Source organism: Solea solea, chromosome 21 (assembly GCF_958295425.1).
Source record: "Solea solea chromosome 21, fSolSol10.1, whole genome shotgun sequence".
In the NCBI taxonomy this organism is placed as follows: Eukaryota; Metazoa; Chordata; class Actinopteri; order Pleuronectiformes; family Soleidae; genus Solea; species Solea solea.
In genome coordinates, this window is record NC_081154.1 from 9556204 (window position 1) to 9568550 (window position 12347).

General features: G+C 38.3%; 2 protein-coding genes and 1 non-coding gene across 3 annotated transcripts in view; 2 read left to right on the forward strand and 1 right to left on the reverse strand.

The window, feature by feature from the left end:
- sema4gb (sema domain, immunoglobulin domain (Ig), transmembrane domain (TM) and short cytoplasmic domain, (semaphorin) 4Gb) overlaps nucleotides 1-788 on the reverse strand; it is a 29748-nt gene extending 28960 nt beyond the window's left edge. Inside the window, exon 1 of the mRNA XM_058621198.1 lies at nucleotides 685-788. The gene's annotated coding sequence lies outside the window, so the exon portion shown is untranslated. The remainder of the gene's footprint in view (nucleotides 1-684) is intronic.
- A 1845-nt stretch (nucleotides 789-2633) lies between these two features.
- On the forward strand, nucleotides 2634-9952 carry mfsd13a (major facilitator superfamily domain containing 13A). The gene is made up of 9 exons (XM_058622060.1): nucleotides 2634-2791; nucleotides 4845-5091; nucleotides 5226-5305; nucleotides 5716-6162; nucleotides 6243-6363; nucleotides 6869-6965; nucleotides 7428-7599; nucleotides 8194-8387; nucleotides 9003-9952. The coding sequence occupies exons 2-9, from the start codon at nucleotides 4924-4926 to the stop codon at nucleotides 9251-9253; spliced, it is 1530 nt and encodes a 509-aa protein (XP_058478043.1). The 5' UTR covers nucleotides 2634-2791; nucleotides 4845-4923; the 3' UTR covers nucleotides 9254-9952.
- A 579-nt stretch (nucleotides 9953-10531) lies between these two features.
- Nucleotides 10532-10646, forward strand: LOC131449094 (U5 spliceosomal RNA). Its single transcript, XR_009234252.1, has one exon. It is a non-coding gene; the product is annotated as a U5 spliceosomal RNA (small nuclear RNA).
- Nucleotides 10647-12347: the final 1701 nt, after the last annotated feature.

Here is a 12347-nt window from a genome sequence, read left to right on the forward strand (position 1 = left end):
AAGACATGACATAAACTACACTGAACTATTTAAATAAGTTATAATTAACTCCACCTCGACCTAAAACAATACTAACATACTCTGATATCAATAATAATTAATGCCAAGATGGCCCTTATAATAAGTAATATATATATGATGTATGTCTCAGCAGTTTTTCTCTCTCTATTTTTAAATGTGCTGCGACTTGTACCCACATTTTCCATTCTTACATGTTTATTAACTGACCCAAATGGCTTAACACCTCATGTTCATGTATCAGTATGAAGTAACACAAAAAAAGAAGCAATAGTAATACCCGCAACTGCAGTTCTGTCACGTTTACGACCAAACAAGCAGAAGCAGATGTTTCTATTCCAAATGTAACGATATATGGGGACATTAGCAGTCAGGCAGTGCGGAGGAAGAAGTGACATCAACATGAATATTTCCACTCACACGTCGTCCAAGTTTATTTTTTTTTTTAAGCAATAACGGATTAAAATGCTGTTTGGAAAGATGGAGGCGCAAACATCCACCCATGACATGTGCACCTGTCCGACTGCAGCGCGCGCACACACACACACACACACAAACGCACCTTTACCGAGTGAAAACACGTAAAAATGGAATGTGTGCGCGGGAAAAGTAGAAGAAACAAGTTGCTGATACAAAGGTGTAAGAGTAGAGGAGGTACTGACTCACCTGTTTGTGTTTTTCTAGTGTCCCCTAAAAAATCCTCTGAGTCGTCCTCTGCACTGCGAGACACCGAGCTACTGTTGTACTGTAGTACTGCCACTGCTGCTGCAGCTGCTGCAGCTTCCCAACTCACACACACACACACACACACTTTACTCATCCCACCCACTAACACACACACACACACACACACACACACACTGGATTCAGAGGTTGACCTACCTCATCTTTTGACTACATAGAACACTTGCCTCATGGATCAAGCTTTGGTAACTTTTAAAACATATACATACATATATATATATGTATATATATATATATATATATATATATATATATATATATATATATATATATATACACATATATATGTATATATATATATATATATACATATATATATATATATATATACGTATATATATCATATCATAGTATCATAGTATCATAGTATCATATCTGTTGTAAGTATCATATTTTATTTTATTTTATGTAAAAAAAAAATGTAAACAATACAATACATTGTGGCCGAAATTTGTTGCGAATATGTCAAGTGTGGTTATAAGCAATTTAGCTTAGTTATTGCAGCCTGCATCAGTGCCGGCCCAAGCCTTTATGGGGCTCTAAGCTGAATTTGATTTGGGCCCCCCCCCCCTCCTCACACCACCGTGGAGTAGCCAGAGCTTGACTATTATCAATTTGAATCTAACATTTTAAATTGCATTGATTATAGTTGTGTTATTTACACCAAACCAGTGTCACTCTTGTGTTATGTTTTGTTTTATTTTTTTTACAAAAGAGGCCTACTATTAATTTGCACTTTTGTATTCAAAGTAAAGCGCTTCAAGTGATACTAAACTTGAATCAGACAAGTAACAATGTGCACTGAATAAGCAATTGTCAAAATAAGACCAACTATATTAAGCTGAACACTATTTAGATATTTAACATGTTGTTAAAAGTGTGGTCCGCAGACCACTGGTGGTCCGTGAGCAACCCCTAGTGGTCCGCAAGGTGACAAGCAAGTAACAAAAAGTTTTAAAATTTAAAATGTCAGTGTTTTAATTTCAGTGTTTCTCAAACTGCCTGCGACATATATGTGTTGTTTTCAATATCAAATCAACTAGTAGCCTATGTAAAATCAAAAAAATATTTGTGTTGTGGCATTGTCTGACTTGAGCAGTTCAGTGGACCGGTTTTGGGGCTATTTTGAGTTAGGTGGTCTGTGAGTGTTTTTTAATGGGTTAAGTGGTTCTTGGTCTTAAAAAGACCAACCTTTTGTTTATTATATATTTTAAAAATGTGTTGGGGAAGTCAATATCAACACATCAGCTATTTGAAAAAAAACAACAAACACATATAACAGTGTGTTTAAAAGAGTTAAGAAAAGCTTAAGAGACACAGGCAAATAATCACTAAAAAGACTCACTAACATTGGCGGTAATGTACACACAAATTAATAGGTTAATAAAAACTGAGTTAATGGTGACAGTAGAGGTGTTAAAAAGATAATAACTGTAAGTACAGAACAGAAAGCCACCTTGCTATATGACATGAAACAGGTCATGTTATGTAAAAAATTGTGTTTTATTTGCCATTTTGTTTACCAGAATGAGATGTCACCGTCTGATTCATTCATTCTTCTGTGTCAATTGACTGACCCCTGCTGGAGAAAAATAGAATGGGTTTCAAAATTGACAAATGCAGCTATTTTATTTTATTTTAATCCCATTCTTTCCTTTCCCGTATTCTTTTAATACATATCTATCTATCTATCTATCTATCTATCTGTCTGTCTATCTATGTCACTAGATGGCGCTCTAACACTGCTGGGAACACCCCTAACCACTTTTTTTTCTTCCTTTTTTTCTTTTTTTTTCTCAATCTTTATTGAAAATAACAGCAGCAAAGTACACAATCAGTTACCAATACACACACAATGAAACAGGAGCAAACCTAGTCCACGGTGTCACGGAGTAACCGGCTGCTGTCATGACGTGGCCGGTCTGCCAACAACGTCACCGCCTTCCTGTGTTTGAGACTCAGCCCTTCCACAGAGCACCCACCGTGCCGAACACGACTTTATTTCACCGGCTCACCATCCCACACTTTGGTACGTAATGTCTATTTGAGTTGTTTTCAACATACGTTAAGTTAGTCGTGAATGTATCACTAGACAATAGGCAGCTTGGTGACATTAACTGCACAGCTAATGTTAGCGTTTTCGTGAGGTTAACCAATGCTAACCAATGCTAGCTGCTTTCCGCAACCTGTTCAGCGCAGACTATTGTGTTTATCAGCTGCTTCTGACAGACCTCAATATCTATTCAATTAATTCGAACCGGTAAGAAAACGCCCAAGCGCAGCTGTTTTCAATCATTAATAACAATTAATTTATTTATAACCGCTTTTAAAACACTAAACAGAGTGCTGTGACCGGCTTGCTTGGACAAAGAGACACGAAAGCAAAGCCACAAAATTCAGATACAAGAGAAGTAAAAGCAACAAGACAACCCCACTTAAAAGCAAATATCATGAATAAAGATTAAAAATTATTAAATAAAACACAAAATATAAATATAAAAGGCGTTAAGTATGTAATTTCAGACCTTTATGTTTTCAAATCTGTAGGTACATCACTTGCCTTAACCTTTTCTTAAATTTTGAAGCTGTAACTCCTGATCAAATGGCTCACCTTTCAGTTATGGTCAAGACACCTGTTGCTCAGTCGACCTTGTTTGTGTACCATATCTTTTGGCATTCCTCAACTTACCCTTCCCTGCTAAGTGTGTTGGAGAATCTATGATCCCTTCATTAAGCATTTACTTTATCTTCAATTTCGTCCGAATAACCTAAATTGTACACGGTGGACCTGTTAAGAGTGAATACAACAGGTGCATCATCTCAATCTGCACAGGTTTTTCACCTGTGCAGATTGAGATGATGGCTCTTAATCTGAAGATGAATGAACTTGAAGGCATATCTTCTTGAATGGTAGACCACTTTTGATATGATATGTGATACAAGGTGTGTTTTGGAGTAGGAGCAGCCAGCATTACTGCCTGAATCTGATAGAAACACTGTTGGAAAGCTTTTAGTCATACTCCATGAACATTGCTTTGGCCAAGTTTGCGATCTTCCTCAGATCCTGTGATTTCACAGCTAGAGCTTCTATGGTACTTTGTGCCTGACTGACAGATTGATATCACATCACTTTGAGGCACCTATTTGGGGCTATGAAACAACTTTCTACCCTGAAGATATGTTTGAAGCTCATAGCAAGCCTGAGCTTGTGCAACTTAGATGTGAAGTAAGAGGACTGCTACGTGTGAGAATGCAATGAGACACGGAAGTAGAAGGTAAAGTTAAATGAGGAACTGATGCAGGCGTTTGTCCTCACCTGTAAGACTGAAACTGAGATGTGACATGGAGATAACATTATATTCCCTTACCAGCTCCTTTTTCCTCTTAACATCTCACCCCTTTGCATGCAGGTGTGAATTACACAGAGCACAATGAAACAGCATTATAACGCAATGTCCCCCATGTGAAAGCAGCAATTTGCATGTGAGTAGTATCAAATAACTCTATTTCTGTTGTTGGGGTTTGACCCAGTTCACATTCAGACCTGGTATTAACATGTGCTCGGAGTGATCTGATTTTAGGCAGATTGCACTAGCTACAGTTCTGAGCTCTCGCAAACCATCACATGCATCCTCAGATCCGATGACAGAAAACACATTTGGAGGTGTTTGAGAATGCTCACATACACAAACATGCCGACTCCTTAAATACATAATTAACATCAGTGTGTATTTGAATAAAGGGCGAGGGGATGACAGATCCAATCACTTGGTCACAGGATATGCATTTAGGATGCATTAATGTAAGGCTGTCTTCACTGAAGATGGATGTTAATACCAATTCTGAACTAGATCTACAAAGAAAAGCAGCTTTCACTTTCACCGCAGTGAACAACAGAACAACTGCTAAGTACTTACTGACTAAAACTCCTCAGGAAACAACAGGAAATAGCAGTATAATTTGGGGTTTCATGCCGAGAATTTCCCATGAGATGCTGCAGCACCTTTCAATAACCAACAAATATCACACAAATACAGTAAACACCTGAAAGAATTACACTGTTTTTGTTGTTTTATTTTTAGGTCATGATGATGTGGTGACCCTGGGTTTGCCAGGCCGTGAGATGGTTACAGCTTGGCGCAGAGAGACTGAAATAGAAGAATGGGCAGGAGTGTCTGGGGCTTCTGGCAAGGTGTCTTCTCCACTGGGGTGCTCTATGGCTCTTTGTCCCTTTTTATCTCCATCCTTCACAACGTGTTCCTGCTTTACTATGTGGAGACATTTGTGTCCGTCTACAAGATTGATAAAATCTCCTTCTGGGTGGGAGAGGTGAGTGAGAAGAAAGATGGATGTGAGCATGTGTCAGAAAAATGTATCTTAACTTTGACAAATAATGCCAAGATGTTTTTAATATGTTTGGTTAGTCACTCTGAAAGAAAATTGTTGCTTATGATGCTCCACAGACAGTTTTCCTCATATGGAACAGTGTGAATGACCCTCTCTTTGGCTGGCTGAGCGATCGCTCCTTCCTCAACTCCCCCCAGTAAGTGTCCTCATCCTGTTTCTTTCCTCCACTCTTGGGGAAAAAACTGTAAATATTCCCCACTCAAAATAAACATAATAAACTTTGCAGAACAGGAATGTGCATGCAAGCAGCGGCACATAACATAAACAAAATCACAACTTTAAGCAGCTTACACAGTATTAGTTAGACTGTGCACATAGTTGCCAACATGAAGCAACAAAGAAGACAACATAAAGCCGCTGCAAAATATGGGTAATAGATCGCATGCAAAGCAAAAGGCACCAGCACATGCATCACGTAAAACATACAACCTGACGTTTGATGTGATATTTTGTGTGTAGTTTGCTCTTCCTGTATTTGCACAGGTGAATATTGGACATGAGTCATACTAAAGTGACCTCCTTGTGTTTGTTTGTTTTTACTCCCAGGTCAGGCTCTCAGGTCACATCCTCAGAAGTGGTGCTAAAGCGGTTGAAGGCTCTCTCCACAAATGGCCCTCTCTTTGCTCTGTCGTTCCTGGCCTTCTGGGTGGCGTGGGCCAGGCCAGGCCTGCAGTTCCTGCTGTGCCTGTGCCTTTACGACGGATTCCTCTCCATGGTGGACCTCCACCACAGTGCCCTGCTGGCTGACCTGGCAGTGTCCGCCGCGGATCGCACGCGCCTCAACTTCCACTGTTCAGTGTTCAGCGCTTTGGGCTCGTTCTCCGTCTTTCTGTCCTACTCTTTCTGGGACAAAGAGGATTTCTACTTGTTCCGCCTCTTCTGTGTGACACTGGCGTCTTTTTCCGTCTTGGGCTTTTTCATAGTGTCCAGGATGCTACGTCATAGTTTTCAACAGATGGCCTGTCCAAGAAAGGATGAGACATTGAGACAAGAGTAAGGATTTTAAATGTACAGTAACACTGGCATTCTTCCTCTTTATTTTCATCCATTTTACTTCCTCTACTCTATTCCAGGATCAGTGTTGGCAGTTCTCCATCTACCCAACCGGAAAAACCTGTCACTGTCAGACTGTACCTTAAGCAGCTTTCCAGACACAGGAACTTCAAGTGGTTTGTGTCAATGAACCTGATTCAGGTAAGATTACTGATGACATTGAATGTGTTTTTAGTTCTAGTCAAGATTAAGTGGGCCATATGTGGTAACTCTCATTCTAATAATGTGAAATGATGATTTGGACAAATGAATATTGTACTAATTATAAAAGAAGTCTTATCTTACAGTATCAATGTAATAATTAAAACACACGTCTAACCCATTCAATCTACTGTTGTAGTTATCTAATTGCAATAGTCGTGTAAATGTCAAGATGTTGGTTAATACATAATTATAATTTGTAATTAAACAACCTCTGAGAATGTAAACACAGTACATAGATTTGTTTTAGAATACTTGGTACAAAATATGATATGCTGTATTATCCTTATTAAATAAGCAGCAAGTCTATTATTGTATAACTTAGCTACTAACTTAACTTTTAGTTGTAAAAGTACACTGATGGAACCTGGATTTTATGTATCCAATATTTTTTTCTTCCTTCTGCTCAAATTACATTTTATTCATGTTAATTCTCTTCCTATAGGTATTTCACTGCCACTTCAACAACAACTTCTTCCCTCTTTTCCTTGAACATCTCCTCTCTGACAATATTTCCGCCTCCACCGGCTCCATCTTACTTGGTAAGGTCGCCAAGAACAAATAAGTAATTCTAACATTCAGCTCTTTCAATCCAGGCGCTGTGAAACTAGAGTTAAGATGTTATTATCATTATCAATGCCATTAAAGGTTTAGGATGGTCTTATTGTTCTGCAGATTGCACTGGGTTTAATTGTTTTGTTGTAGGATGTAGGGTGAAGACAGTAAACATATCCCTTTTTTTTTTTTTTACGCAAATAGATATAAAAGGTTATCTTATGTGAGGAACAGGTTTAAGTTGCCATCTAAATTGGACCGTTTAATGAAATCTTGAACAAAATACAAGAAGCTTTGAAGTCCAGTAAATTAGTTTTCTGTTTTTATTGATTTACATTCTTGTTTGTTGGCAATGCATATCATTTTCTGTTGAAAAGCTTATCATTTCTGCTGGGGTTTTTTGTTTTGTTTTTAATTTGTAATGCTTCTTTGCTTCTGCTCTCATGCAGGGATCTCTTACATTGCTCCTCACCTGAACAACTTGTATTTCCTGACACTGTGCCAACGTTATGGGGTTTACCACGTTATCCGCTGGCTGTTTATGGTCAAACTGGGACTTAGTGTGGTAATGGTGCTTGCCGGGGCTGACCACATATATCTGCTGTGCATCTTCATTGCTAGGTATGGCCATGCACACGCATGATTGTCTTTTTGTTAAAGCTGAAGATACAACCACACCGCAATGCATATCAATTATGAGTTGAGCGAGTACGAGAATTAATGCACAACATTTATTTACTAAGACAAGCAAAGGACTGTTTGTCACATTCAAATACTGTCCTATTCAAATATTGTGTTAACTTTCCTTTGTCATACAAAAGTGCTGGGCTGTATGCCAGTGCATAGTGAAAACCAATATGAAGACACGCTCAATTGCACCACTCCCTTTCTCCCACTCTCTCAATATGAGCAGACACACACACTCAACACCTCTTCCTTGTTGTATACTGTGAAACTGTGCTTTATTTATGTAGCCCCAAATCATGACTTTATCCCATGCTTTTTAAAAAATACCCTCTATCTGTAGAGTTTCTATCCAGATAAAGAATACCTTACATTTTCTGTGTGATGTTTAAGATTTCAATTTGTTTTTTAGCTCCAGGGACACCTTAGTCCTCTCTGTCAAGTCAAAAAGTGTAACCGTTAAGAATAAATTGCATTGCAGTTGATGTTTTCTGTTTTGGCTGACTCTAACCTGCACTCTCATTCTCCCAGTAATCGGGTGTTTACGGAGGGGACGTGCAAGCTGCTGAAACTGGTCATTTCTGATCTGGTGGACGAAGACTTTGTGGTCAACCGACGTCAGCAGGCCACGTCCGCTCTCCTCTTCGGGATGGTAGCCTTGTTGACCAAACCGGGCCAGACATTCGCCCCACTCATTGGCACCTGGCTGCTGTGTGTTTACACAGGTACTGTGTCACTGGCATACTCGCACTTTATTAGGAAGTGTATAACAGGAGCTAATTTTAAATGTTGCAGGAAAAAGTATCAAGTAGCTCAGCTGAAATAGCAAATACATTCCCAGACCTTATCTGTAATCTGTATCCTTTTCAACAATGTGACTTTAGTGAGGTTTGAAATTGTTGTAAAGATTAAAAACAAGTGATAAAATGAGACAGATCTGCACTTGTCGGAAATTTAGCTTAGCTGTGGTCATGTGACAGATTATTTTACCCTCATGTAGAGCTGAGCAAGCTGTCGTTCCCACCCCCCCCCCACACACACACACACACACACACACACACTTTCAAGCGTTTGATCACAAATCACTGCATTTTTATTTAGCTGACACCCATGGACAAGAAATGACATAATTGTATTCATTAATGTCCTGAAAATATAACGGGTATTTTGTGTTTTCCATACATTTACAACCTAAATGTTTGTATATTTGACCTGATTTATTCTTAGGTTATTTCAGTATCAAGAATTTTATGATACTGGCTCATTTAAAGGAATATTGTAAGAAAATAGTTAAATATGTTATTGTATTTATTTTTTGTTGTTGGATTTCTTTCCCCCAGGTTATGATATTTTTGAGAGGGAGCCTGTGAAGGACTCCCTGGTTTCAGTGCCTGACGTTGTCTCCGGCTCAGGGACGCCACCTCTACGCCTGGGCTGCTTCTACTTGTTGGTGTTTGTGCCTATCGCCTGTGCCCTGCTCCAGCTGGCCGCCTGGTCTCAGTTCACACTCCACGGCCGCAAACTTCAAGGGATCAAGACCTTAAGGCAGTCGGCCCAGCATGGCCACCTCATCGATGTCAAGGCCATATGAACTGAATAAAGCTGCACATAGACACTTTTTCATGCAACAGTTTTTACAGTTTTACACAACTGACAAGATGATGAAAGAAAGCTACACTGATCAGTTCTGCAGCCAAGTCTTGTGATCATGTATCTGTGGACAGTGAAAAATCAGTGGTTTGACAAACTGGAAGGAACATTTGTACTAATTGAAACTTGCCTTATTTTATATTAAAATATTGACCTATATTTATATTTGAACAGATGACCAAAAGAAAGAGTACAACTACTTCATTGTTTGGATATAGAAATGATGAAGGTGACAAGTCAGGCCAAAGATTGTGTGCCCTCTTTAAATGGTTTGAGGTGGCCTGTAATCTGAGTGCGCTCACTAATCATCAATAACATCAGGAGGTTCACCACAGAGATAGTGTTATATATTCTTATGTTATAAATAGTACGATGAAGAAAATTTATGAAAATTGATATTGTGTTCCAAGTGTTGTTGGTACTGCATTGATCCTTCAATACAGAGGTTATTTTAATGTTACTGTTTCTTTGCCACAGAAAACCCTGCCAGTTAGATGTTGAGAATTCTAGATCCAGCCAGTGTTGATAATGGTGATGAAGCTGGGTTTTTTGCACAAAACTGCCATTTGTCTGTTGTACTTCTAACATTCTGATTGTTATAAACTTTGTGTATGGTCGTAATAAAAACTGGATCAAGTAATTCATGTTGGCAACAATATTAAATCATTTAAATGTGCTGAAAAACTAGGTAAATATATGCTAAACAAAAATCTCATTTCAAAGTTTGAAATCGTTTTTTGGTGGAACGACTTCCTGTTGGAACGGAAGTAGCCACGGTGAGTTCTCACGTTTTTACTAATTGACTACTTCGCATGCTCATTATGTTTACTCTTGTTTTACAATGTAGTTAAAACCACAGTCGTTCTTCTATTTTGTCATCTTAAGCATTTCCACACACTCACACACATTTCTCATAACTTTTAACGGCTAACAAAAGCTCCTCCGATGCGGTACGTGTCTATCACAAAATGTGGGAGGTGCCAGGTCGTCTTATCACTTCCCGTCATGCACTGCGTACGAGTTCTAACCATTTTGTAAATACGTTATTTGGGTTTTTTCTATTATTTTTCCAACTTATGTTTATCCCTGTCCTCCTTTATATCACTAGAGCACAGGATATGGTGTGTATCGTTCAATTTCTCATTGAAATCTAATAAAACCATCACTGTAAAAGTCATGTCAAGGAATTAGTGCTCTTAATTTGTAGTAGTTTGGCAGTATACTTATGTTTCTCTTCAGAACGAACAAATCTTTCGCCTTTTACTAAAGATTTCCGTGGAGAGGAATATTATAAGTTCAACTCAATTTTTTGACACCCTGTTTAATGCGGGGCTACTTATTTGTCACAAGAAAATATAACATATACCCATTGACGACCGTACTGGTTTGAGTCGTACTTTGTTACAACGGTTATCCGCTGTTATATCTTAGTTTGGAAAAATGGAAATAAAGATATATAAAGACAAACACCACAGACATGAATGGAAAAAAGTGATGCAGATGTGGATATGTGAAATATTAATTTATGCTGTGAAGAAATTAGATAAAGGATACCTGTTATACATACAAACGACTAGTAAAACATTTAGGTTGTATTTAACTTCACTATCCACTAGAGGGCACATCGTGTACGTGGTAAGAGAAGGAGAATCCAGTTGTGACTGGTGATTTATTTATTTTTTACCCACACAAATACAAATGGTCCTTATGTTCAATGTCAATTTTAGAGGAACAACTCAAAAATGTGTAAAATCTGGAAAAACTAAATATAAAAATATCGACAAGATGACGGTATATAATGTCAACATTGTAGTTCATTCTTGATGTTTACATTTTATTTTTTTTATTTTTAAAAAGGGGGTTGTAGTGTTGTAATGTATAGAAATGATTCATTTTTCCATAACATGAGACTTCCCATTTCTTGAGGCGTGTGTTTCTGTAAAGTTGTGTCTCACTGGTTGTTTTTTTTTCTCTCTCAGAGGAGACACACAAGCACAGAGAACAGGAAATTGAGAGCGAAGCAGACAAGCTGAAAATGTACAGCACCGGCTCTCCACCAACACAAGAGCCTCATGTTTGTCTGAGACACAAGCAGCAGCAGCAGCAGGAAAACAAAATCAGGCAAGTGAATGATTTTCCCTGTCTCATTAAGGCTTTGTGATATGAAATTTTGTTATTGAGTTTGTTATAACTTCTGTTAAATCTTTAGTTAATAAAAATGATACTAACGTGCTGCATTCAGTGATTTAAAATGTGTTACAATTTTCATCAGGTTTTTCTTCTTTTTCTTTTCTTTCCACAGTGTTGTTTTCATTTGCATTTCTATGAATTTTACAACTCACATATTATTTTCTCGTGTATACGTTCACCTACACAGAACATAAAAAATAAAATGGAACTATAATATTTTATAACAGGGCTACAACAAAGCACATTTTGCATGTACAACAGCTGTTGACTGCTGCATCCTGGTGTTTTTATATTAGTGTATGTGCTTCAGGAGACAACCAGTAGCCGGGCTTCATGTATGTTCTAGACAAAGCCTGATAAGGCAAACTGAGATTGTCAGGTGATGTCAGTGTTACGCTGAGTTGAGGTCGGTGAAGTCTTCCTGTTATGTGGCTAAGCAAATTTCTGTCTGCTGCTCTCGTGGTCTTTATAAAGTTGCTTTGCTGCAAATGGAAGCAGCTTCCTGTCTGTTCCTGTGCACAGAAATGAAAGCTCTGCTGAATTGAGCATACTTATTGTGTTTATTTTAAACGCCGCAAACACTAAATGAGTCAGCCAGGTTCGCAAAGACCCAGCATGGGACTTTTTGTTGAAAGGCAATCAGCTAACTGACACCAAATGGCGCAAGCGCTGAAAGGTCACACAAATAACCCCAAAACTACATTAAAAAGACACTAAGCAACTAAAAAGACACAGAAAGACACCACAAAGGATGCAAACAGCTGCAGAAATATCTTGTAAAACATTTAAAATGACCAGAAAGAACAAAAACACACAGACAAGACACACACACAAACTTTTAATGA